General features: G+C 43.9%; 2 protein-coding genes across 2 annotated transcripts; one reads left to right on the plus strand and one right to left on the minus strand.

The window, feature by feature from the left end:
• Nucleotides 1-634: 634 nt before the first annotated feature.
• On the plus strand, nt 635-13,412 carry LOC137217468 (A-kinase anchor protein 17B-like). Its single transcript, XM_067724348.1, has 4 exons — nt 635-1,399; nt 2,870-2,997; nt 4,372-4,639; nt 8,842-13,412. Exons 1-4 carry the CDS (start codon nt 647-649, stop codon nt 10,486-10,488), a joined length of 2,796 nt encoding a protein of 931 aa, XP_067580449.1. The 5' UTR covers nt 635-646; the 3' UTR covers nt 10,489-13,412.
• Nucleotides 13,413-15,141: 1,729 nt separating this feature from the next.
• Nucleotides 15,142-23,108, minus strand: PGRMC1 (progesterone receptor membrane component 1). Its single transcript, XM_067724349.1, has 3 exons — nt 22,684-23,108; nt 19,201-19,356; nt 15,142-16,440 (listed from the first exon to the last, which is right to left on the minus strand). Exons 1-3 carry the CDS (start codon nt 23,006-23,008, stop codon nt 16,337-16,339), a joined length of 585 nt encoding a protein of 194 aa, XP_067580450.1. The 5' UTR covers nt 23,009-23,108; the 3' UTR covers nt 15,142-16,336.
• Nucleotides 23,109-26,650: the final 3,542 nt, after the last annotated feature.

Genomic DNA, 26,650 nt, shown 5'->3' on the forward strand with positions numbered 1-26,650 from the left:
ATCTGAATTTCCCCATCTCTAAAACAGGCATGAAAATACCTACTCACAGGTTGCTTCAGGAACCAAATGAGACAAAGTAGTATAAGTAATAGCCATAGGACTTCCCTGGTGGCGCAGTGGTTGAGAGTCCGCCTGCCGATGCAGGGGACACGGGTTCGTGCCCTGGTCCGGGAAGATCCCACATGCCGCAGAGCGGCTGGGCCCGTGAGCCATGGCCGCTGAGCCTGCGCGTCCGGAGCCTGTGTTCCGCAACGGGAGAGGCCACAACAGAGAGAGGCCCGCGTACCACAAAAAAAATAAAATAAAATAAAAAAATAATAGCCATAGCTTATGTTGATTGAGAACTTCCTGTGTGCTGGGCACTATTCTAAGGATTTCCTGTACTCACTCATTTACTCCTTCCTGAAATCCTATTATTTCTATTTTACAGTTAGGGGAACTGAGACACAGTCTTTGGAAACTCTTTGAAACCTCTAAAACACATTAAACAAATGTAAGCTATTGTCTTAATTCTCCCGATAGTATACGTTCCCCTATCAATTTGACCTAAGTCCAGCAAATGGCAGCATTCAAAATCTAAATCTGCGTTTTGCTCCATTTGTATCAAAATGTTCCCTTTTGCCCTCTAAGGTTTCCCGCAGATACCATGACGGTCACGATGGTGTATGATAATTCAGAGGCAACGGAGCTCTGTGCGGCTCAGCACCTCTACCTCAAGCCCATAGCAAAGTTGATGATCAATGTATTGCTCCCTGAGAGCACGGAACCCATGAGGCCCTTCTCTAACTGGGAAGTTCTTGACCAGCTGAAGAGCCTGATTTGTCCTGACCAGTTCACCACAGTGCGGCTCTCCAAGAGCACTAAGGACTTCATCCGATTTGAGGGGGAGGCTGAAACTAGAAGTTTGGTTCAGATCCTGAAGGCCAAGTTACACGGGAAGATCATCAAGCTAAGCGGTTTGAAAACAGACTTGAGAGTAGTGGCCACAGATGCCCAGGGGGAGTGGGAACACTTCCCCAAAGAAAAGGGGGCACCGTTGGCTGACGGGTCTGAAGAGCAGGACCACGATAAGAGCCCAGATTCCATATACTTCGAAGGCCTGCCCTGCAAGTGGTTTGCACCTAAAGGTTCCAGCGGGGAGAAGCCGTGTGAAGAGATCCTTCGGGTGGTCTTTGAAAGTTTTGGGAAGATCAAGAATGTGGATATTCCGATGCTCGACCCCTACCGAGAAGTCATGACTGGTGGGAGCTTTGGGGGGTTCAGCTTCGGCTTGCAGACGTTCGAGGCCTTTATACAGTACCAGGAGTCAACTGACTTTGTAAAGGCCATGGAGTCCCTCCGCGGGATGAAGCTGATGCTTAAAGGAGATGATGGGAAAGCTCTGGCATGTAACATTAAGGTAAGGAACAGCCAGGGGGTTTTAAACAAAATTTCCCACTGTTCAGGTGGTCCTGAGTAAAAGCTAGGAGGAAGCATCTGCAACAAATTTCCTTAGACCCCAGTAGGCTCTGATCAATAGCTAATGTAAAGATTTGTGTTATCGTTAATCAATGGATGATTAGGGGAAAAAATATCATCCTGATTTGAACATTCTTCTGCTATCAGCCATGCTGCCATCTGTGGTTTGAAAACGATGGTTGTTATAGTCTGGGGCTCTGCCCCAGCTTCTTGGGGGCATCAAAGGATTCTTCATGGTCCTTATGGAAGTATCTCAGATACTTATTCCATTTGACAAGTTGCCAGGAGAGAGGGCAACATGCAGCTTGAAACCACGAGGAGAGCAGTTTACTCCCTCTTTGCTACTGGGGTCACAATTTATTATATGTTCCTGTTGTCTGTCAGGTAAATTGCTGAAACAAAATCCCAACAAACCGGGATCCTTTCCTTTCAGAGTCAGCCTGTCTATGCAGGCATGTCACTTCATCACTGTCTGAATGCCTGGTCACCTCCTTCTTGAAGCCTTAATCCGGCAGAAGAAAAGATGCAGCTAAACCCTCCTTTTTCTCTAAATCAGTCTTTAGTGTGAATTTGGACTTTCAGCTTCGGTAGCTTCGTGTGTGTGTGTGTGTGTGTGTGTGTGTGTGTGTGTGTGTGTGTGTATGTGGGTTAAAATATATATTTGAAAATTATGAGCTATTCAGTCCGACAAAAGATATAGCAAATACTATAATGACCGCCCATGTACCACTGCCCAGCTTAAAAAATAAAGCATTACCAGTGATATGAGAACATGCTCCCCTCTGTGTACCATCCTCAGTCTCAGGCCCCTCCCTCCCCTCAAAGGTAACCATGATGGTGAATTTGGTGTTTATCACTCATGCATATTTAAATAGCTACTTCTGCCTCCATTTATTTTTTAGGCAAGTTTATTTGTAGCACCTCAATCTGACTTCCACTTTATTTAGAGATTTGCAAAGTTGTTTAATAATCACTGTAGTCAGATCTTGTATCTCATTTGGTCAATTTTCTTACATCTTTGCTCTCCCACCCTCCTCTCACCCATTTTTGGACTCTTTTTGTCTCTGGTGATTAAAAAATACGTTAACTCAGTTAATCACTATAACAAACCAGAGGCAATATACTCACATCCCTTAGAACTTGCATCCATCATGGCACTGTGATGCCGCCTATGGCTGTCAAGTGAGCTCCTCAAGGGTTCTGCCAAAGAAAATTCTAGAGCCCCACAAGGACTGTTTGGCAGGTAACTGAGAAGCAGTGGAACAGTCTGGGTGCTGGGATGCAGAGAAGGCATTTTTAATTCATTTGGTTTGGCACTGCCACGTACAAATTAGTTTTATCTCTCTGGCCTTCGACACACCCAGCCAGCGGGCAACCTTTTCTAATGAAACTTTGAATTGTTTGGGGGCAGGTTATGTTTGATACAACCAAACACTTCAGTGAAGGAGCTATAAGGAGGAGAAATCAAGAAAGGCTGAAATTACAAGAGCTGGAGGAAGAAAGGAAAAAAAAGAAGAGAGAAGAGGAAGAGGCTGAAAGGTGAGGAGACCAACTTCAATGAAGAGGGTTTTTTTAAACTTTTGATTTATGGATTAATCCCTTCAGGTGAATGGCTGCGGGGAGGAGAAATTGGTACCGTCTTTCCACTGTGCTGTTACAAAACCAAAAGAGAAAGCAGTTGAAAGCAAGAGACTTAAAAAGTATGCTTGTCAGGAAGAACAAGTAATGAAGAATTGTGGGACCAGCCAGATTAAGATGTCTGGGAGGAAATGGTCATTAAGAAAAAAAAAAAAGACCAGGAAATTTTAGAGTGAAAATTCTAGCAGTTTACCTAAATTTACCAAATTTTACCTTACCTATCAATTGAAATTTTGGGGAAAAATTCTTTTTAGGTCTGGAAAAGATTTTCTTCCATAAAATGATCAATAATCATTCTAACCCACAGGCCAGAAGGCATGGATTTGTTGAGACTATTTTTCTCATGGGCCCAAGTTCTTTCTGTGAATCTGAGGAGCCTCTGTATTTACTTCTTTGAGTTTATCATCGTTCCCCAGTTTAGGAGCTTGAGACTAGAAAGGGCTATTGGATCACCAAAGGTTTGCTAAGAAGGGACAAATGGTCCAGAGCCACAGGGCTCCCAAAACCAGTTTTACCTCCCGGCTCCTCCCCTTGCATGTTTATTCTTCCAGTCTTTTATGCCAATTATAGCCATTCAAAAGAGGAGTTTAAGAGTACCCTTCCATCTTCCTCTCACTTTTTTTGGCTGGCGGAGTGCCAGGAGTTGCTTGAGGTCACGTCTGTGAAACCTGGCCAGACGCTGAGCCCAGTCAAGGTAACGATTCCCCCCAGATTTCCAGATTGACCATGCAGTTTAGCTAATCCTCCAGTTTTTGGCTAAGCCCTCCCTCAGGCCACTGTCCTTTTCTCCCCCCTTTTCCATGTTTCCATGAGGGCCTACCCAAAACAGCTGAAATTTTCGGAAAATGGCAGAACAATAAGGCCGTGTGCTTCTAAGCCAGTCTCTTTATGGTGGTGTACTCTGTTAAGTAGTCTGCACCAAAGACCAGTTCTCACCTTTATTTTCTGAGGCCTTGACTTACTGTCATTTGCCCCTGTGCCACCAACTCACGGAAGGTTTTGATCTCAAGAGAAAAGGAATCTTCGCTGTGAAAGCTGGATCCAGTAGCCCCTGCTGATGGTTTGAGAAGGTGGAGGCTAGAGGCCTCTCCTTTGAATTCGGTTGCTTTCTTCTTCTTTTTTTTAATACTCTCTGCATGAGGTCTCCTATACCTGTTTCTAACTCATCAACTTAGTTATGCGCTGTCGGGCCCTGGCAGGGGGACGGGAGTGGGAAGGGCGGCAAATGACTGATAAATACCTTCTGAAGGGTTGACTCTGTTAATCATTATCCAGAAAGAGAAAAGAGGAGGAGAGGAAAGCCCAGGAAAAGAGGAGAAAGGCCAGAGTCAGGAGGCACGCCCTGAAGGAAAGAGACAGACACCGGCAAAGGAGACAGAAGGACAGTGCCAAAGCGGAGGCCCGTCAGGGGCCCAGCTCTTCCGAGGACTGGGAAGAGAGGAAGGGCCTGCTGGCCAGGAGGCGGCTGGAGGCCCTCCGCCTGCTGCGGGCGCTCCTGAGGAAAATCGCAATAAGGCCCTTGCCCCATTGTTCCTCGCTTTGGGTAGGTACTGACCTTTCTGAGACACGACCTTTACTTTTTTTTTTTTTTTTTTTTTTTTTTTTTTTTTTTTTTTTGCGGTACGCAGGCCTCTCACTGTTGTGGCCTCTCCCGTTGCGGAGCACAGGCTCCAGACGCGCAGGCTCAGCGGCCACAGCTCACGGACCCAGCCGCTCCGCGGCATGTGGGATCCTCCCGGGCCGGGGCACGAACCCGTGTCCCCTGCATCGGTAGGCGGACTCCCAACCACTGCATCACCAGGGAAGCCCATGACCTTTACTTTTAAACGATGGCCTATCCTTTAAACAGCACACATGGAAGGCTCACTGTATTCATTGGGGTTTATTTTCAATAGGCTGTTCTCTAATAACCCCAATTGTGCATTTACCAAAGGGATACCCAGATTTTCTGAAGGCGTTGGGTCTCACACCCCCTTCCCCACCCCCCCCCAACCATCTGGCACACACACACTTTGTGTTTCTAAACTTTAGGATGGTTTCACCCGGGGCGATATAGCTCATGCATCTACTTTTGTAAGTTCCTAATTGAGGTAACAAAAAATGCATGGGGGAAGAAATGGGTGATGGGGGTGTTGGGTTTGTAGCCCTCCATTAATTTTCATTGGCCATTCATCTGTGACAGCTTTGGATGCGAAGGGAGAACCTTGAACAGAGACCTTGGTGGAGCAAGCTCCTGTTAGTCTAGTCCTTTTTAAAACTATTTATTTATTTATTTTTGGCTGTGTTGGGTCTTTGTTGCTGTGCGTGGGCTTTCTCTAGTTGTCGCGAGCGGGGATGACTGTGTTGTGGTGTGCGGGCTTCTCATCGTGGTGGCTTCTCTTATTGCAGAGCACGGGCTCCATGCATGTGGGCTTCAGTAGTTGTGTCACGCAGGCTCAGTAGTTGTGGCTTGTGGGCTCTAGAGCTCAGGCTCAGTAGTTGTGGCGCGTAGGCTCAGTAGTTGTGGCTTGCAGGCTCTAGAGCGCAGGCTCAGTAGTTGTGGCACATGGGCTTAGTTGCTCCGTGGCATGTGGGATCTTTCTGGACCAGGGCTCGAATCTGTGTCTCCTGCATTGGCAGGTGTATTCTTAACCACTGCACCACCAGGGAAGTCCCTTAGTCTAGTCTTAAACTATTTGCTAAGGAATGTCTCACATCACAGGCCAATTGTTTTGCTTGGAGAGTTTCAGTTTCGGAAGTTTTTTGTTCTCCCACTTACTGACCTCCTAAAGATAACCAGACTCAGCAGATGTCCCAGAGTAAAGGCCAGAAAGGCCTCCCAAAGTGTTTATTTAAAAAGCCATATTCAGTGTTCTTGAATATGAAAAGTGAATGGCATTCGTTTTATTTTTTTTAATTTATTTATTTTATTTCTTTATTTTTGGCTGAGTTGGGTCTTTGTTGCTGCACACGGGCTTTCTCTAGTTGCGGCGAGCGGGGGCTGCTCTTCGTTGTGGTGCATGTGCTTCTCATTGCAGTGGCTTCTCGTTGCGGAGCACGGGCTCTAGGTGTGCGGGCTTCAGTAGTTGTGGCACGCAGGCTCAGTAGTTGTGGCTCTCAGGCTCTAGAGCACAGGCTCAGTAGTTGTGGCACGTGGGCTTAGTTGCTCCATGGCATGTGGGATCTTCCCAGACCAGGACTCGAACCCGTGTCCCCTGCATTGTCAGGCGGATTCTTAACCACTGTACCACCAGGGAGGTCCCGTGGCATTCATTTTAGATAGAGCTAATTTTATGTGTATTTGCCATCTCAGCTTTTTGTTCTCATTGGTGTGGCCAATCAAACTGCATGAAATCAGGATCAGAAAAACCTCACATTTCCCTTTACTATAAGGTGAGCTTGATCTTTTTTAGTTTACCTTAATGACTGCCAAGGGTGACGCCTCTTGAAGAATTTCTCTCTTTAAATATGTGTGGTGCCTAATTCTTGGCCTCATCAATACCTTACACTGATTATGCAGTCCGCAGGTTCTAATTCCAAGTCCTGGGTAAGCTCTGTGCCCTGATTTGTGCCAGGTGTCAGTGGGAGCTCAGTACAAGCTCTCCCAGCGAGGTAGGGCCCATGTGCAGGACCTTTCACCTGCCCTGCAGTCGTGCAGAGCAGAGAGCACCACAGAGAGAACCACTGTCACAGCCATATTTTCTACTTGCTGTCTTGTTTCCAACTGGGGCGGGTGAGGTGGGCAGCTCAGGGTCACGCCCCTCTGCAATCCATGGGAAGAGGCTGGACTATAGCCCAGAAAGCCCTTTGTTTATCTTTTTCAAAGGCAGCTGACCCTTTTAGACACACATTTCACCCATCAGTCTTTTCTTGTTCTAGGACTGTAGCCCCAGGGAGGGCTCTAGAGCATTTCTTATGCCTCTTCATGTCCCCAGCCCCTAGCACAATACGTGGAACAGTAAGTAGACTCATCCATTTGTGAACAAAGGAAAAAGGATCATGTGCTTTAAAAAAAATTTTTTTAAATTGAAGTATAGCTGATTTACAGTGTTGTGGTAATCTCTGCTGTGCACCAAAGGGACTCAGTTATATACATACAGACGTTCTTTTTTTAAATATTCTTTTCCATTATGGTTTATCACATGATATTGAATCTAGTTCCCTGTGCTATACAGTGGGACCTTGTTGTTTATCCATCCTATATATAATATTTCATATCTGCTAAGCCCACATTCCCAGTCCTTCCCTCCTCCAGCCCCCGCCCCCTTGGCAACCACAAGTCTGTCCTCTATGTCTGTGAGTCTCTTTCTGTTTTGTAGATGGTTTGTTTGTGCTGTATTTTAGATTCCACATATGAGTGATATCATATGGTATTTGTCTCTCTTTCTGACTTGGTATGAAAATCTCTAGTTGCATCCATGTTGCTGCAAATGGCATTATTTTGTTCTTTTTTGTGGCCGAGTAGTATTCCATTGTATATATGTGCCACATCTTCTTTATCCATTCATCTGTCAATGGACATTTAGGTTGTTTCCATGATTTGGCTTTGTAAATAGTGCTGCTATAAACATAGGGGTGCATGTATCTTTTTTGTTTAACATCTTTATTGGGGTATAATTGCTTTACAAAGATATGTTAGTTTCTGCTTTATAACAAAGTGAATCAGTTATACATATACATATGTTCCCATATCTCTTCCCTCTTGCATCTCCCTCCCTCCCACCCTCCCTATCCCACCCCTCCAGGTGGTCACAAAGCACCGAGATGATATCCCTGTGCCATGCGGCTGCTTCCCACTAGCTATCTACCTTACGTTTTTTAGTGAGTGTGTATATGTCCATGACTCTCTCTCGCCCTGTCACAGCTCACCCTTCTCCCTCCCCATATCCTCAAGTCCATTCTCTAGTAGGTCTGTGTCTTTATTCCTGTCTTACCCCTAGGTTCTTCATGACATTTTTTTTTCTTCTTAAATTCTATATATATGTGTTAGCATACAGTATTTGTCTTTTTCTTTCTGACTTACTTCACTCTGTATGACAGACTCTAGGTCTATCCACCTCATTACAAATAGCTCAATTTCGTTTCTTTTTATGGCTGAGTAATATTCCATTGTATATATGTGCCACATCTTCTTTATCCATTCATCCGATGATGGGCACTTAGGTTGTTTCCATATCCTGGCTATTGTAAATAGAGCTGCAATGAACATTTTGGTACATGACTCTTTCTGAATTTTGGTTTTCTCAGGGTATATGCCCAGTAGTTGGATTGCTGGGTCATATGGTAGTTCTATTTGTAGTTTTTTAAGGAACCTCCATACTGTTCTCCATAGTGGCTGAACCAATTCACATTCCCACCAGCAGTGCAAGAGTGTTCCCTTTTCTCCACACCCTCTCCAGCATTTATTGTTTGTAGATTTTTTGATGATGGCCATTCTGACTGGTGTGAGATGATATCTCATTGTAGTTTTGATTTGCATTTATAGTTTTGTCTGGGTATACGAAGGGTCATGTGCTTTTGAAGGTATGTAAACCGGGGTGCCTTCTAACATAAAGACGGGCACAGACCTAACGAAAGCAGCTCCTGTTAGACCGAGACATTTAATTTAGCACCTCCTGTTTCTTCAGTGTGATATTGTTCCTAATTTCAATCTATCCTAGGTGTAGTTAGAAACCTCTTCAGAACAATGCTAGAAAGCCCAATTTTCTTTGAAAATTTTAGTCTGTTTAGTTTTTCATGTGAGATTTTTAACCTTTTTCTTTGAAGGGGTCTATACAATTTAACCCACGGGAGGTAGATGTTGCAGTCTCCAAAGCTAATCGTGCTCCGGGGACCACACTGGGAGCTCTGAAGAAAGAAGAGTTAAACACTCAGTATCTTCAAAATCAGGAGGAAATGCCAAGATATCAGGTTTCCAAGTCAGATAACAAGCGAAAACAAAAAATGAAGGAAAGAGCTACGGCTCACTTACGTAAATCTTCCCACTACCTTGGGGAAAAAAAAATAAGATATTCAGCTAGAAAAGAGAGAACTGGAAAATTATTAACCAGTGAATACAATCACAGTTTGCTCCCTGATGGGAATTCTTTGCAAATTGCCATGATTCAAGGTCAATCTCTTGCGAAAGAAGACTACCATGGTTCTAATAAATCCTATTCTTCCAGATTAGTTGAGAGAGACCATGGCAGGAAACAGAAGATCTATGAAACAGATGAATTTATTGACTATCTTCTTAACTATTATCACACTCCAAAATATGCCCGTATCTGCCTAGAACCAAGTCACATGACAAGCACATGTCAGTGGCACAGGGCCGTCCACGCGAAAGGAAGTGGATTTCAAATCAATTTGAGAAAACATAAGCGTCATTTAACCAGTTTGAGCCAAATGCAAAACGTAGATAGGAGAGAACAGGTGCAAGAAGACGATTCCTGCACAAAGATTTGTACTCAGGATCCTGAGCATAAACCACAAAAGAGGGGAAAAGTGGATTATGCCAAAGAGTGTAGAATGTTTAAGGGGTTTAAACATCATTGCAAGGACACAGTATGTGAAGCTGGTGATCGGCCATCCCCAGCTTTTGGAAAGAGCCATCTGTTGGAACAGACTCATGCTTACCAGGTCCAAGATTCCATATCCACAAGTCAAAGCCAAGTTTCCTCGCCCAACAGGTCAGCAGACTTTGATTTGAGGTTGACAGATTTCTTAGAGGAAATTAGCAGTGATTCTGAATGTTTCAGTGAAATCCTTAGTATAAACAAAGAGGAGAAAGAGAAATCTGTGGCCACATATGATAGCTCCCCAGAAGAGGGATCTCTTGACACTGATGAAATCATCACTTGCGATCCAGAAATTAGGTCAGGTCAGCAAACCTTGTATTCAGAGTGGAAACATGAGGAGGAAAAATACTCTAAATACGAGCTTAGGAAACCAGGCAAGAGGTCCAATTATGAACTGAGATGTTCATGGCTTGAGGGTGAAAACAATTCTATTAGAGATGAGAAGAGCAACAGCAAAAAGAGTGAAATATTGGCCCCCAAATACTTATTTGATAAAAGCTACCACCACGAATCCAGTGCCAGTGATCAATTAGACACTGTCACAAGAAAGAGGATGCAGTTTAGTGATAGTACATTTAACCAGAAAGTGAACTATAGGCCCTTTCATGTGCCAATAACATCATCAAAAAGTGCTAATGCTTCCTATTTGGGGGATTTTCCCAAAAGAAGAGAGGCTCCACGGAAGTCAGAATATAACCAGGATGCAAGGAGGTTTAAAAGATATGAGAATTCTGAAGATTTCATGCTGAATTCTGATAATTACTATACCAGACATAACAGTCAGGAGCACATTGACTACGGAAGCTATTTAGGAAACAACCACGCTAGTTCTTTATATTTTCAAATGTTTTGAAGGTCTCTTAGATCAGGAAACTCTTACTCACAATAAAAATGTGCAAGAAGAAGATTTCAGACCAAATGTAGCTATGTAGTTAGCAACTACAGAGCAAGAGAGCAACACTTCGGAGCACGAGCAAGGTCAAATGCAAAACCTTGTTTCTCTTGCCAAAGGATAAAGCATAGATCTAAGTGTGTGTGTGTGTTGCAGGTGTGTTGGCAAACTTTGGAAACACAAAACATCCAGATTCTGAAGGTTGGTAAAACAATGTGCTTGCAAAACTTCCTTATCCAAGGACAGACATTTCTACAGTTCGATTGCAACTTCAATTCGATGCCGTCAAAGGAGCAAATTAACGCCGAGAGGAGTGAAGGTAGCCCTCGATGGCTCTTCAGCGGTCATAACATTATCATTTAGCATCATTTATCTTCAGAGGGAATGGCAGTGAATGAATAATGATCTTTTTACTTGTTCTTTAATTTGGTCAGAACACCATGTGCAGCAACAAACTTTCCTGACTTTTATCTAGAAATACCTATAGATAAGAGGAGAGATGACACCTAGAACATATGATAGACTTCTTCATGACATTAGACAGTTCCATGAGCATCTACTAGAAAGAAATTAATCTTATTAATATGTTCATAGGACTTAAAGAGTTGTCCTTTTAGAAACAAAGCCTTGGAAGAAGAATCTGAAAGGGGCTCAGATCGTCCTTTGAGGTTTACACAGATAGTGGACCATTAGCAGAGTTGTTTTTTTGGAAGAACCCCATGTCATTCCCTCCTAGAAAAGCAACAGGATTGAAGCGATATAACGTGGGATTTGCCAAAGGAAATATTGAACGATCCTGGGGCACCAGTAATGGCACTTGGGAAGAGAGGACGTGACAGTATTCCATTTCAGGTTATGTAATCCTTTCACTCAGGGTTGGGTGACATCAGTTTGTAAAAAGCCACTGAATATCCCAAAACTGACTTTTATAAAACAGTAACAAGTGCCTCCTCAATCCTCAATAATGCCATGGAGTTAGGAAGAGTCATGGGTAAAGCCCATAGTTTTCTAGCGGGGGAAAAATTGTATGTGTGCCGGATTTGTAAACTCTTAACATAAGCAATTTATCTTTTTACCTACTGGTTTTGGACTCCTTGAATATGTTTTTAAATTGAGATATTTTATAGATTCGTAAAGACATACATCTTAATGCAGTGCATGTTCTATTGAAAGCTCGGCTGATTCATTCTGCCTTATATTGGATTTAGGACCTCAGGGGGCAGTAGATGACTTTTTTTCTTCCAACGAAGCTATAGCTGACATGGCAATTGAAGACCTCAATGAGATTAGATTGCCTGCAGTGGGGAAAAGGTGATTTTAATCCACTGAAGTAGTGGAAGGCAACATTTTCATATGACATGATTCATTTCAAATAGTCCTAACTTGATAGTCCATAGAAAAGTACCAGGCTGGTAAAGCCAAGGTAGGATGCCAGTCCTTGTGGTTGCCCAGAATGACGAGGCACGATGTGTGCTCATAACCACCCTCTTGAGCAACCTGATATCTGAAATGGCTATAAAATCTTCTAATTGATCTAAAGTAAGAGCCACAAGTTGTTTCATTGATCTCCTCTAATAGCATTTAATAGAGGTATGCCAGTACAAGCAAAAGTTCAGACATGAATGTAACATAGCAGATTGATTATACTTATTATCAATGAATGATTTGTTGGCTCCCTTATATTCAATTCCACTTGCCAGCCAGTGACTCTGCCATCAAAACCAGGCTTGTCTTGTCCAATCTGAAACATTGCTCCTAGGGCGAGTGCCTTTTCTCCTCTGAGGGCTAGCAGTGATTATTAACGTTCAGAGGACTGTTGTCCGGAGTAGGCTTTTAAACTACTAACAGCTTGTATTCTGTCAGACAACTTTTGGTAACCAGGTATTATTCTCCTCCAATGAGACCCCACCTCCTTATTTTTTCATGTTTCGTGCCCTTGAAACAAAGAGCATTATGGGTTTGTAATGGAAAGCAGCTATGCTTGTTTTGAAAAAGAAAAAACCCCAACTCAATCTCTTCTGTCATTTGATAATTTTTCTTTGCAGAGATTTTAGGCGTGAAAACAATTTGCTGCTCAGTAACCAGACATAAAAAAAAAAATTGCAGAATACAGCATGTGCAATTAAAAATTTTTTTTGTATAATAGAACTGGTGCTAAGTCACTTCTATATAATATTTTGGTCTTGTTTTGTTTGCTAAATACCATCCTGGGACCTAGAAGAAAGTAAAATTACTGGTTTTATGTTTACTTTCCGTACAACCTTGGATTTTTATGTCTCGTGGTAATGCATTCTAGATTTGAGTAAACCTCTTTTTTGGGGGGTGTGTAGGCCTGAAACAAGGAAGAGAACAATTTATCCTGAACTTTTCAAATGAATTGGCTTAGTAAGGAATGAAACAGAGCCGAAAATGTTGTAATCACTTTCTGTTAACATTGTTATTCTTTGTTGTGCTGTTGTTTAAGTGGTGCAGAAGTATTTTCTCATATCTTTTTCCTATGTCCCATTAAGTGAGGGCCTGAAGTTTAAGCTGTGTCTTTTAAAATAGACGTTTTTCCTTGTACGTGCTAATAGTGCTTTCAGAAAGCTAAAAATCTGTCAGTGCGTTTTTGTTCAATTTGTTTGAATTTCTCAGGGTAGAAAGCCATGTAACCTGGTAATTTGGAAAATAAGAACCAAATAAATGTATTTTCACTTGTCGCAAGACTGTTCAAAATGTTAACTTCTAAATGCTGATAATTCCACTTTGGGGGGTTGGGATTTCTACCCGTGGTATGCTGCTTTGCACTAACGTTGTTGATCCTTTTTGTCATTTGCATTGGTAGAGAAATAATACATATTTGATTTTCAGATATATTAAAAATAAAGTCATAGAGTCTTTGTTCATTGACCGCATGTACTGGCTAGAAGGTTGCACACCTGCAGTAACATTCTCTATGAAAATATATGTCTGGTTTCAGTGGTTTCGAGGCAACTTCCCCAGTTTATGGTAATTGCCTGTCAGAGCTCATGAAACCACAGTTGTGTTTTCATCTTGGATAAATTAAAATCATGGTATTTGGACTCAAGACTATTCTCCCTTCAGCAAAGGTTTTAGTTCTTTAAAGGTAGCAAAACGGACTCCACAGAATTTCATCTCATCCCTTCAGGCCTTGCCTTGGTAGAAGTGTTGAAGTTACTCAACATCCAGAAACAAGTCAGAGACATGGGGGGCTTCAGTGATCAGTCTTTGACCCTGCAAGCTTTAGCTGTATTTTCACATGAAATGTACAGCAAACCGCCTCTAAGCATCCCTAACAAAGGCGGACTGTACCTTAGAGAACAACTGGGCACTTTAGAGCTGAAAGGGTTCTTGTTGGGTTCAAAGAGCTCTTTCTGAGACAGCAAGGGCTGTTCTTGCTTGTTCTAGATTGAGGATTTGCATGAAGTTTGGCCCTCTGAGGTAAGGTGAACAGGACATTGTGTAGAGAGGCCACAGATACCACAAACGCATAGTGAATGCTGCTTCTGACCCACAGATGCTGGGACTGAGAACAGTGTATCTGGGCAGGGGCCAGAAGCAAGCAGGTGGGGAGCAAACAGCGGACCCTTCCCCCGCTGAAACCACCACTCCCTCATCTTCTTAAATGGCGCCTTTTACATAGTATGGCTTACCCGACTATGCGAACTGGATTTGCGTTTTTAGATCAAAGTCCTGCCTGATGGTAATATCACTTTACCTGTAATCAATACAATGTTGATTTAGTTCTGAATGGAGGGGAATCCGGCTATTTGGGATTGAAGCTTTTAACCAGGCTCTGGATGTTTTCCTCCTGGCATCAGACAACTGTTTAACTTAGTAAAAGGAATAGCCTAATCTTCACATCTAAATGAGATTTCAGGCTGCAAAGGTGGCCCAATTTGTCTCTCCCTCCCCTTCCCCCATAGCATATGGCCTAACAGGTTGCTTGGCACAAAACGGGCAACTCGAATATTTGTTGAATGAAAACTAGTTGGGGAAAAGGACACATTTAAAAACAACAAAAACAGGCAATATGGTTTGAGAACGTAAAAGCTGGAAAGCTTTTGAGCCCTCTTTGATTCAGGGAGTACTTCCTTTGTAAGAAAAGTCTGCCAATTTTAACACTAAAATGGCAGAACACTAATATTCAGGGTAATAGGTTGTCTGTGTTTATACAACCAACTGCACGTGCAAATCTGATATCCTTCTTCCGGCACAAAGTGAATCAACTTTACTACTATAAGGATTCCTGAACACTTTACTAATCCGATGATACATTACAGCAAAAACAAAACCTGCCTTGGCACTCGGTAACAGTCTTCACTAGAGTTACTCCTTAGTGACCTTGCCGTAGACCTCAAGGTGGAAGTCTGCCTCTGAGTTTATTAAGTTCTGACTTAAAGAGGCAGAATTTGACAAGTCACAAAAAATAAATTCAATTCACTATTTTTTTAACAGGACAAGCTGGTATTTGGTTTGTAGTGTGAGGCCTCTGTAAAGTTCTGCCCCTTTACTTGTCTCTTTTGGAATACAAAAAAAGTCACTCAAAAGTGAAACTCTTGAAGCTGGTTACTCAGATTAAGGTTTAAAAAAACAGGGCAACCCACCACACTATACTGGGTAAAACCATTTTATTAACTGACCAAAGCACTTCGTTTTGTTTTCTGATTTGAGGTAAAACCATTAAACACAGTTCACAAGAAAATACAATGACTATTCAACTACAAGAAACCTCACTAATTGTTCATATAATACTTTTACAAACTCTTACAACTGTACAGTCTACTTAAGCTAAGTTTATTGTTAACCAAAAGACCAATATCAAAGACCAAGACACTTGACTACTACTCTTGCAGTGGCTATAGTTTTGTAACAACAGAAGAATAACTGTTACTTTATGAATACACTTTAAAAACCACTTGGCTAGTGATGTATTCGGTTTCCTTATTCTTCAGGGGTGTGAAGGCTCTTAGGAGAGCAATCACCTGTTCCTGTTCTGCATGCCCCTCTCTCACGTCCAACCATGTAAAATAACCATGAACGTGGGGACTGGGAAGATAGTCCTACAATCTTATTCATGTGTTTTAGGTTTTTAGGCAAGCCAGCTGATTTTTTCCAAAGCTTGCTTTTGAATGTTCACATCCTGTTTTAATCCTCACTGTAGATTACTATGTTAGTGAGGGCATCTGAGGGTCCCAAGGAGGACAAGGACAGTGATGCAGACTGGAAACAAAGAAAGTAGATTTCTTGCAATTGAGCCCAGCTTTGAGATTTCGTTTTGTTACTGGACACCTCTCTTTAATCAATACCAAAGCCTGTGGAACACTGCAGATTTGCTTTAGAGGTAGATAAAACAGAAATCATGCAGTTACGTCAATTGAGAAGTGAGGGATTTGGTGTCTTCAGAGAACATCATGACTAAAAGTTAATCCTTTTGTTCCTTGATGCCTGAAGGACTTTGCACATTTAACATTTTTACCTGTTTGGGGGCAAATACCCACGTCTTACCTGTCTCTCAGGAAAAAACAAATTCAAATGCAGCCTGTACTGACTACAGATAGAAGAAAAACAGTAATAACATTTGTATTACAGCACTGCAGTTCACTTTCTGAATTTGTGACACACGAACATATCATGCATTCTAAGACAGAAGTTAGCTTTATCAGTGTCACTAGTGATGTTAATTAAAAAAATGTACAGCAAGTTCAAAACTTTTCTAAATATTGAAATCACCGTGTTTTAAAGACAGACTGGAATGTTACAAATGATTCTGCAAAATACAAAAATAGATATGCGTCCACTGCAGGCTTTAATCACTTTTCCGCGCACTCTCATCCTTTGGCTCCTCCTCATCTGAGTACACAGCGGGCTCCTCCCCCTCCTTCAGCAGTTTGCCCACGTGATGATACTTGACTGGAAGGAGAGAGGAAGACACAACGGTCACTCTCACGCTTTCGAGAAAATCATGACATTTCATTTGAAAGCACTTGTGAGAGGCCTGCGAACGACACAATAGCACGTTGGGCTTCCTGAAGGTGGTTTATACCACAGTCCCAGCCAAGTCCCAGGGAGTTAGAGTTTTGTGCAGCAGACAGAAATATAGAACAGGTAGCGATGCCTGACAACGAGTGTGCAAGGTAATGTCAGAATGAGTTGTGTTAGTGCATAGGAGGTTTAGCAGAGCGAGGGCTTGTTATGAGTTAGGTGGAAGGGTTGCAGAACACTTTGTGGGAGAAGGATATGCTTTGGAAAATGTGTAGAAGGACTCGGGGAGGGAGGGGGTTCCAGAAAATGCAAATACCACACACAAAGGCATGCAGGTGTGACCGAATGTATCTGGGGGAGCAATAAAGAGACCAAGTTGGCAGGAGTAGACTGGGAGTAGCGCTAGCCAAACAGGGTGGGGAAATCCTAAGACAGATGTGGAAAGCCAGCCTGAGGAGTCCGGACTTGTCCCATGGGTGTGGCAAAGGGCGTTGAAAGTTTACGACAAAGGAATGACAGGGTAAAACAGTGCTGTGGCCACTACGGTATCACTGTGTATAGAGGGCACAGCAGATTACGGTCAGGAGAGCCCAGGAGCAGGGTGACCAGGAGGCCAGCGGGTGGATCCACATGCAGAGGAACAAGAGCCAGGAGGAGGGGGTGTCCGTGGGGATGGGAAGGGAAGGCTATGAGACACGTAAAGGAAGCTGGAAACATGAGTAAATGAAGGGAAAACTGGAGATTCCGTGGACCGAAACGGGGACTCTGGAGAGGGAGCCACTCTGGAGGGGCACGTGACTGGAGACTGACAACAGGGACTGGAGAAGTGATATTAGCATTGGCAAGAAGCAGGTCCCTGGAAACGTTTGAGAAAGAAGGTTCAATGGAATCGTGGGGCTAGAAACCATACTGCAGGGAGCAAGGAGGGATGGAGCAATGGTTAGGGACAACCGCGGATTACTAGATGGCTGTCTGACAGTGAAGGGAAGGAGTGATAACAGTCTAGTGGGTGAAGGGGAGAGCAGGAGACGGAATTCTCCCCCAACACGGGGCAACAGCTATACGTGGTTAAAGGGAAGTGCTAACAGAGACCAGAGAGCACTGGAGACGTTGGAGAAAATAGATTTAAGAGGGCAACCAGAACGAGAAAATAGATTTAAGAGGGCAACCAGAACGTAAGGGACCTGAGAAGGGATGGAGTCAGCAGACAACCACCATATTGCCTGTATTATTAGGGCCAAGCTAACGTAGGGTTAATCATCTCAATGTCAAAGGCCAAAAGAACTCCTCTTTCTGAGTATCGGTAGGAATTAGAGGGGTAACCAATCTGTTTAACCAGGCAACCGGAGCTACTTTGGTGTGAAATAATCGTCAGGAACAATTGGAACTTCCCTATTTGAATATTTTATAAAAGTCCCTAGATGCTTGGGACTGTGCAAGACAAATAAAAGCCGCGTGGCGCCTCAGAGACCTGCCTTAAGGGGAATCCACGCCAGCTCTGAGTGTAGCTGAAGTGTCACAACAGTATTTGGGGCTAGCCTTAGTTTAAGGGGTTGGGGGAACCACACTTTTTACCCCACTGATGAAGGCAAGCCCTAGAAAATGGAGCTCTGTAAGTTATGAATTACGACTCATTGGTTTCATATAGAAGAATCTATTGTTACAAAGGCATCCTGAAGATGCAAAAAATGAGGGACTGTTAGATAGCTGAATTATGTTTTCAGAGTAAAAAGACTTGCTCTGGACTTGAAAGCTTTTAGTCTGCTCGGGATCCAGACTCTAAAGGTAGAGCCATACCTGGCTAATTATTAATCCAGAACTCTCTGAAGTCAGCATTGTTTTCAAAGAAAATGGTTGGATTTAGCCCAAAAAGCCAATAATATTTAACAGATTATAGAGAATGGCAAATAGAAAATGACATTTACAATGAAAAATCCCCCTCAAGGACGTGGTCACTGTCTTTATATACTGTTTCAAAGCTGGGAAAAATTATTATTCAAATTCTTAGCAGTGAAATATTGCTAAAGTGATCATCAAACACTTGGGTTGGACAAAAGCCACTTCCCCAAATCTCAAAATATGAACTTAACCCCCATCCTTACTTCCCCGCAAAGACCTCAGCCCATACCATAAGCCAGGAAACAAGTGTCTCCTTTCTGCTTTCTTCTTAAAAACGCAGACACCATTGTTGCTGGGCAGATTATAAGCATCATTTGTAGATGAGGCCTATAGTTGGGCTCAATTAGATTCAAAGAGAAGCTGTTTTGTAGAATACAAGTCTCTCATTCTTTAACAGAAATGTGGGCTGCTTTTAAACGGCAAGTTCTACAAGTGAGGGCTTATGAAAATTCCCTCTTTCTGTAGCCAAGATGGCCACTCTCCTTTCCCCTGCACACCAAGCACCAAATCCTATTGTGAAATCTATGCAAACCTCTCAAAAATTTAAAAAAACAGAAACCCAGGTTTCCACAGAGAACTAGCTAGAAATTGGTATGCAATCACGGCAAGTGACTCAGCACTGCTGCAATTACTTCAAGCCATGAACTTGATCCGTCCAAGATTCAGGAGCCTATCAAAATGCTTCCCAGTTGTAGCCTGCTTAGTAATAACTATTGTACTGCCGTGAATCCCATTACTGGTAGAAATTTGATCCAGGCACAATTAAAAAAACAAAAAACAACCGCTTACAAGTGAACTGAGAGTCCCAGTCATTCAGGGTCTCCTGCTGGGCAGGAGTGAGGTCAGAAAGGTCATCGTACTCGTCCTTCAGTGCTTCCTTATCCAGGCAAAATGTGGCAAGGCCCCTGGATGCGTCTCTTCCGGCAAAGACCCCGTATGGCCCCTCTTTAAAAAAAAAAACAACAAAACAAAACCAAAGTCGGTTATTTATTAGGCAGTCAATTTCTCTGTGGTTCACACACAGAAAATGGCTTCCTTACCCATTAGCATGGAGAGCCTGCTTTTTGAATGTCAGATTCCATTTGGAAACCATAAGTAATGTTGATCCTTTGATCATTACCTAGTGGATACTGAAAGACCTATTGTCATTAAACTTTTAAACAACTAAAACTAAATTAAAATGCTATACATTAGCATTCATTTCTTGTGATTTTCAAACAGCTAATAAAAAAGCCATAAATGATTATCTCCTGGGGGGAAAGGTGTTAGTAGGGAATGATCCAAGATAATAGTGAGTTCGTGGGTCAGAATTCAACTTCTGGATATTGAACCTGGAGCCTGGCTCTGTTCTAGGCACTTGGGCTGCATCAGTGAAAGTTACGGATTCTGAAGATAAGAAACACTAAAGTGTAAATGAAAACATCTTCTTATAAACATACTCTGATACAATTTAATGAGTCAAGAGCGTCTTATAGAGATCTTTGGTTGCACGATTAGACCGTGTTAAACATTAACATGTGGCATCTGCAGGAGAAATCATTTTATGAATATCAGTGGTTAAGAAATCTATCCACAGGTTACATAATCTTCAGTGTCAACAAAGGAGATGGCACGGGGCTCAGGTCTGTCACCCTGTTTTGGGTGGGCTTGAAGACTGTGAAAATTCTATAAGATATCTGAATGCTATTATACGTAGTATTATGCTATTATATATGATACTAAATTTTTGTCTAAGAGAGCAGTGAATCATTCTGTAGGTACTTAAAGTGGATTTTTAGACATATTTAAATATTGCACAAGTAAATGAAGAGAAGCCAGTGTACTTTAAACAATGTGTTGTTTCCCCAAAGGTGGACTGAGTAGCAAGTCTGACATGAAAAAGTTTGTAGGTAACCACCATGCCAAGTATGAGAACAGATCAAGTTTCATTATGACCTGGCCACCTGAAACCTCAATCCACCAGGATTCTTTTATTTTTACAAATTAGATGAAATGTATGATCAACTTTAAAATGCCAAAGAAAAATGGTTATTTTTAATCATCATTACATACTACCATTTCCACTAGAGAAGGTAAATAGGCCAAGTGTACGGGTTTGGACCTCACCATTTCAGAAATTATGGTCACAGAATACTTAAACAATCTGAGGGGAGCATTGAAAGTCTTTGAAGTATATATATTATTCACCAGAATGTATAGTCACTAGAATGTAAGCTCCAGGAGCAGATTTGTGCCTGTTTTGTTCACTGCTATATTCCCAGCACCCACAAAAGTGCCAGGCATACAATAATATCATTAAAAATAATGAATAATTTTTAGGAATCCTTTATAACATCAAGTATAATTTCCAAATGATGTTGTCACATATTCATGGCCTCACTGGACAATAGTGCAGGTAGAGACTGAGAGTTCTCACAATGGGCCATCCTTATCATTTTAAAGAGGGGCAACTAAGGCCCAGAGAGAACAATGCTTTGCTCCAGGTCACACAGCTGGTCAGTGATCCAACCAGGCGGAGAACCCAGGTTGCCTGACTCCCAGTTTTGGGCTCTGTACACAGGCCTACATTCCTCTCAATGACTTTGCAAACTACAATCATATGATGATGCTCCAGGCACACATTTCACTTGCTTTATGGTGTAGCTCAGTAAGAACAGATATTGACACGATTATGCTTACTGATAATGCCTTTAGGTGTGCCACTGTAAGTGACAAATAACGTAGGTGTGGTTTTCAAATTATCTTGACCATTACATGCCTACAGAAAGCAGGTCTTCTAAAATCCTCCACGAGGAAAAACTGCTAAGTGGGAGAGTTCCTTAAGAACCTTAGCACATCTGATTTTGATGAGCTGGACTGGGAAAGTAAAACAGACCAGGAGCGGGAATGAAGGCAGGTCACTGTCTGCTATCCTCTCCCTCATCTCCAGACCAGTGGCCATACTCCCTGAGCCCCCTTATTTTTAGAAGCATCCATATTGGAGGAGCTAAAATCTCTTCTTCCTCCTCTGATCCAAACATTCTATAAAGCAGAACTTTCCAAACCTGGATTCTTCTCGAATTTGCCTGGGGGTGGGTGTGTTAAAATGCAGATTCCTCGATCTCCCCCCCCTCCCGCGGTTATGGAGATTAGGCCAGGAATCTGTATTGTACCTCAAGCGCATCAGGTGATTCTGATCCGCAACCAAGCTTGGAAAAGCCTCATCTCCAAGGCCCCGTCAAGCCTGTCCCCCTCCAACAGCTCAGCAGTCACCCACCCCTCATTTCCCCTCCGGTTGGCTTTTCCTGAAATCCCCACACCCAGCGGCCGTCATAGCCCTACCCCTCTTGTTTCTCCGGATCCTCCCATTTCTCCCTCCCTCCATTTTAAATTTTTTTTTTTTTTGGCTTCTAGTCTTTTCTCTCCTGCTACGGAGTATAATACTGTGCTACCTTCTCGTCTTGCCACATTCCTGTCGTCCGCTACATTCAGCCTTCCTCATCCAGCTCCCTTCCCCCATGGAGCCTCCCTTGTTCACCTCCCAGCCTTCCCCGTCTGCCACACACAGCACGCGCGCACACACATACCAAACACATGCCACACACATACCTGACACATGCCACATTCCTAGCGCACGCGCGCTCACGCACACACACTCATACGACAAGCCGCATACACCGAATACGCACACACACATCACTCAGCGCCACGCACAATGCTCCTACCTGCTGCTAATCCCATCTCCGATTCCCTTCTCCCAGAACCTCACATTCCACCATGGCTACTCCTGGCGTCATCGGCCTTCGCGTCCCCTCCAAGGCTGGACCTCCCTACCTCCTCCCGCCCTCCCCCCCGTCAGGTTTCCCTCGAGACACCCTCATTTCCTTTCTCCAGCTGGACACCATCCCCTCCTTCCAGGAACCCTCAAACCCGATACCTTCGAAACCCCCCAACACTGCGCTCTGCTGTACCACCACCCCCGGCCTCCACCTTCCAGCCTCGCGACCTCACCCACCCGCCCCCGGCTTAAGCGCTTCAGCCGTCTTCCTCCAGCCCACGCCGGGGCTGGCGGCGCGGACCGGGAATTCTGCGTCCCCCACTGGCCCGCAGCCCTTCTAGGACGCCTCTTGCCCCCTGCCCGCCCGGGGAGCCGCCCTGCCCCGCCCTCCCCGGCTTGCCGCCATTCCGCCCCCACCTCCCCGGGGGCGCCCCGCTCCCCCTCGCCTCTCCGGGACCCAGCCCCGTGCCGGGGCCCCTTCTTTTGTCTTTGGGGCCCCCGGCCGGCCGCCGTACCAGGCCCGTAGAACTTGCGGCCTTTGGTCACGTCGAACACCTTGCCGTTGATGGCCATGAGTATACGCGGGTCCTGGACGCCGTCGAAGCGCCGCAGCTCGGCAGGGGTGAAGTCGCGCCGCTTAAGGCGGGGCAGCGGGGGCGGCTCGTCGTCGTCGCTGTCGCTGGCCGTCGGCTGGTCCCCGCGCACGATCTTGTAAAGCAGGAAGATGCAGAGGCCGAGCAGCAGCAGGTTGAGCGGCGACGTGAAAATCTCGTGCAGCAGCCCGCCGCCCTCTAGCTCGCTCGGGTCGGCGCCGGTCCCCGCCACATCCTCGGCAGCCATTATCGCTAGAGCAAAGGTTGGGCCGGGATAGGGAGGGCTCCGGAACTGCCTTTCTCCTCCCTCTCCGCGAGCTAGTGGCGCGCGGGGTCCGGCGGACAGGGACTAGCCAGCGGAGGAGGCGGAGCCAGGCGGTGGCGGGGCCGGATGGGCGGAGCCTCTCAGCCCCGCCTCCCCGCGGCCTCCGAAGCTCCCGGCGCTGCTCAGTCGGGCCCCGCCTAGGTCAGGCCCCCCACCTTGCCTCGGGATAGTGGCTCCCCTCCCCCAGCCGGATCCTGCATACCCAGGCGCCGAGATTGCGGAGCACTCCCCTCAGCAATACCTGCGAGGCCTGGCCCCAGCCTCACGCCATCCCCACGCCATCCTCTAGCTAACCGCGACGCAGCACGCTGCCCTTCTCCGCACCCCCAGTTGCTCGTCGCACACCGACCCACTCGGCCTTGCCAGGTTCTGTGTGAGGCCCCGTCCGCCACCTGATGCGAGCGAAACACTTCAACTCCATTTCCCCTGCTTTAAGCTTCTCCCCGCCTTCCAATCCGAAGACTCATCTTTCCCCGGCCAACCCTTGGGACCACGAGGCTCTCTTAGGAGACAGGAAACTCACTCCTTGAGCTCCTTTCCCACCCTAGAGACCCAGACTACCCATTTTCACCTTGGGAATCCCCGTTCGCTGCCCTTGACGACCTTTCTCCAATCCTCCCCCCACCAGATGCTGTGGGGCAGACACCCCCGGGATAGCTAAAGTCAGTGCACAGGCCTCATCTGACAGCTCTCCCAATATCTGGGGAAAACAGATCGGATCGTCCGATTTGCTTTGGGTTCGTTTTTGGAACACTAAATCCTTTTGCAGTCACTGATTTGCTCAATCTCATTGCAATCACTGATTTGCTCTTGCATCAGCAAAAAACGTTCTGTTGCGTTTTTTTGTTTGTTTATTTTTGTTTGTTTTGCTCAGAATAATGACCAGAGTTTCTTTGTTTGGCAGCGTTCTTCTATTTGAAGTTGGTCGAGCTGTCCTTGGCAGTCACAATAGCCCTGTGCTGGAGCCCAGAGGAAGGTGGGAGTTTGGAAGGATCCTAGGTTTGGTCCCTTCGTTTCCTCGGTATTTCATCCGGCCTTTGATGTGCTAACCGGCTGCACAGGAGCGGCCTTACGGAGGAAGCAGAGTCTATACCCTTCAGAGTCCTAATCTGGCCGCCCTCTTTATGGTGGCAGGGGGAGGGGAGCGGAAGCAAGGATAGAGAGAAGGGGGAAAAATAATTAAAACCAAGCCATGTACACATCTGCAGCCCAGAGCAGTACTTTTCCATCAAGAGTTCTTGCACAAAATTTACTCCCCCTCCCAACAGGCAGGAGACTGGAGAGAATTGGCTTCTTACCTCAGAATTTGAAAAATTTCTGGCACAAACTGCTTCCATCCCTGCCCCCACCCCATCTTCTTAAATCGTTTAAAAAGTGCATATGAACTGAACAATCTTTAAATCGGGCCCACACACTTTTATTCACAGATCTAAATTTAGGATTAGCTGAAATGGCCTTTCCAGATCTTCCGTCAAACCTCTTCAATTTAATCAAGGGGGAAACAGGCTGAAACTGGGGGCACTCGGCTGTAGTTAGAACCTAATTATCTTAAAAAAAAAAAAACTGTGTACGGCCAAGACATTTAAAAAACCAAAAAACTTGTGAAAAATATTTACATTTGCAGCAAATATGGCAAAGGGTTAATATCTTTTAAGAGCTCATTTCGATTGACAAGAAAAACCTAAGAGTCTAGTCAATGAATGGGCAAAAATTGAAATAGGGAGTTCACGGGAGAAGGGATACCAATGGTGAATAAGCATATGAAAAATGTTCAGTCTCAGCAATGAAAAATGGAGATGACACTGTCACCTACCACTTTCCTATAGAAAGGATAAAAGACACACACACAAAAAAGGTTGGGGTGATATACAATAAAAAAAAGGTTGGGGTGATATACAATGCTGGCCAGAGAGCTGTGCGCTAGACGCTTGTACACTGTTGGGGGGAGTAGACATTGGTATAACCTTTTGTTATCCATAAAAATATTTTCAATCCACTGATCCCACTTCTGGAAATCTACTCTTTGGTTCAGTAATTCCACCGCTAGGAATCTATCCCAAGGAAACATTTAGAAATGCAAATGAAGATTTCATTGCTAAGATGCTCATCAAAGAATCATTTGTAATATGGAAATACTGAAAACAACCTAAATGTTCAACTTCAAGAAATAGCTGACTAATCCACTTGGATTGTGACAAAACCATAAAATGGTGTATGATGCAGCCATCCAAATGTGATCATGCATGACACAGGAAAATGCTTGTGTTTTAATCTTAAGAGAGAAAAACAGGATACAAAACTATACACAGCATGAACTCAACTATGTAAAAAAAAAAAAATGCATAAAAGGAAGCCCGAAAGGAAACATGCTCAAATGTTAACTGTTGTGATTGTTAGCTTCTTCTTTATATTAGTCTACATTTTCCAGAATGAGCACATGTCCCTTTTAGCCTCAGGGGGAAAAATGGTTTATTATTTCTTCTCTGAAAAAATGTAGAATGTATTATAATACATGTTCACTACAACAAACCTAAACAGTATGTAAGTGTATGAAGTAAAAAGTGAAACTCATTTCTCCCCCTCCCAGCTCCCCAAACAATCTTTAAATCCGGCCCACACATTAGCAGTTTGGTCTATATGCCTGCAGACATATGAGACACACACACACAGATTTTGTTTTACAAAACTACGGAAATTTTTAAAATAATAAAGGATTCTTCAGGGGTTTTTTTCCCTGACAAACAGAGATACAAAGTAAAAAATAAGAACAAGCCATTAGCTCCCACCCAGATAAACCATGTTGGACAGTTTTGAAAGTTATATTTGTTTAAGTTTATAAAATTCAAACTATGGAAAGATACAAAAGGTAAATTAAATCCCCTCTTCTCACCCCTGGTTCTCTCCTCAAAGGTAACCGCTATTAAAGGTGGGGAAAATGTCAGACAGAGAAAGACAAATACCGTGTGATATCACTGATATGTGGAATCTGAAAAAAAAAATAACAAAACAAAACTAAACTAAACATAAAAAAACAGATTGTGGAATGATGGTTACCAGGGGCTGGGGGTGGGGGGATAGGAGAGATGTTTAAGGACACATATTTGCAACTAGTAGATAAATAAGTCCTGGAGATCTAATATGCAGTACAGTGATCGTAGACAACAAAATCATATTATAAACGTTAAACTTGCTAAGAGACTAGATCTTAATTGTTCCCACCACTAGAAGAAATGATAATTATGTGAGGTGACAGAGGTTTTAGCTAACACGACAGTGGCAATCTATAACAATATGAATGTAACAAATCAATATGTCATGCACCTTAAACTTACACAATGTTATATGTCACTTATATCTCAATAAAAAGCGGGGGGAAATGTTTTTATGGAGGGATGGGGGTTTAAAAATTTTCACTTATCACAGTCCAGTGTCCTTCCTGCTATACCTCTGTAGCAGGGCTCACCCTCGGAGGGTTAAAGGATTAAAGTCCTACTTCATACAGAGGTTAGAAAATTTGTGCCATTGAAAACCTCAAGAAGTGATACAGCTTGAAAATATAAATGC

This window comes from Pseudorca crassidens, chromosome X (genome assembly GCF_039906515.1).
Source record: "Pseudorca crassidens isolate mPseCra1 chromosome X, mPseCra1.hap1, whole genome shotgun sequence".
Lineage (NCBI taxonomy): Eukaryota > Metazoa > Chordata > Mammalia > Artiodactyla > Delphinidae > Pseudorca > Pseudorca crassidens.

What these genes read in the sequence shown, in the direction of transcription:
- PGRMC1 (XM_067724349.1), bottom strand. Translation starts at nt 23,008, where the DNA reads ATGGCTGCCGAGGATGTGGCGGGGACCGGCGCCGACCCGAGCGAGCTA. An exon ending in CCGCAAGTTCTACGGGCCTG is followed by an intron (nt 19,357 to 22,683) that starts GTACGGCGGCCG and finishes TTTTTTTTAAAG; the next exon opens with AGGGGCCATACGGGGTCTTT. An exon ending in CTGGGACTCTCAGTTCACTT is followed by an intron (nt 16,441 to 19,200) that starts GTAAGCGGTTGT and finishes CTCTCCTTCCAG; the next exon opens with TCAAGTATCATCACGTGGGC.
- LOC137217468 (XM_067724348.1), top strand. Translation starts at nt 647, where the DNA reads ATGACGGTCACGATGGTGTATGATAATTCAGAGGCAACGGAGCTCTGT. An exon ending in CTCTGGCATGTAACATTAAG is followed by an intron (nt 1,400 to 2,869) that starts GTAAGGAACAGC and finishes GTTTGGGGGCAG; the next exon opens with GTTATGTTTGATACAACCAA. An exon ending in GAAGAGGAAGAGGCTGAAAG is followed by an intron (nt 2,998 to 4,371) that starts GTGAGGAGACCA and finishes ATCATTATCCAG; the next exon opens with AAAGAGAAAAGAGGAGGAGA.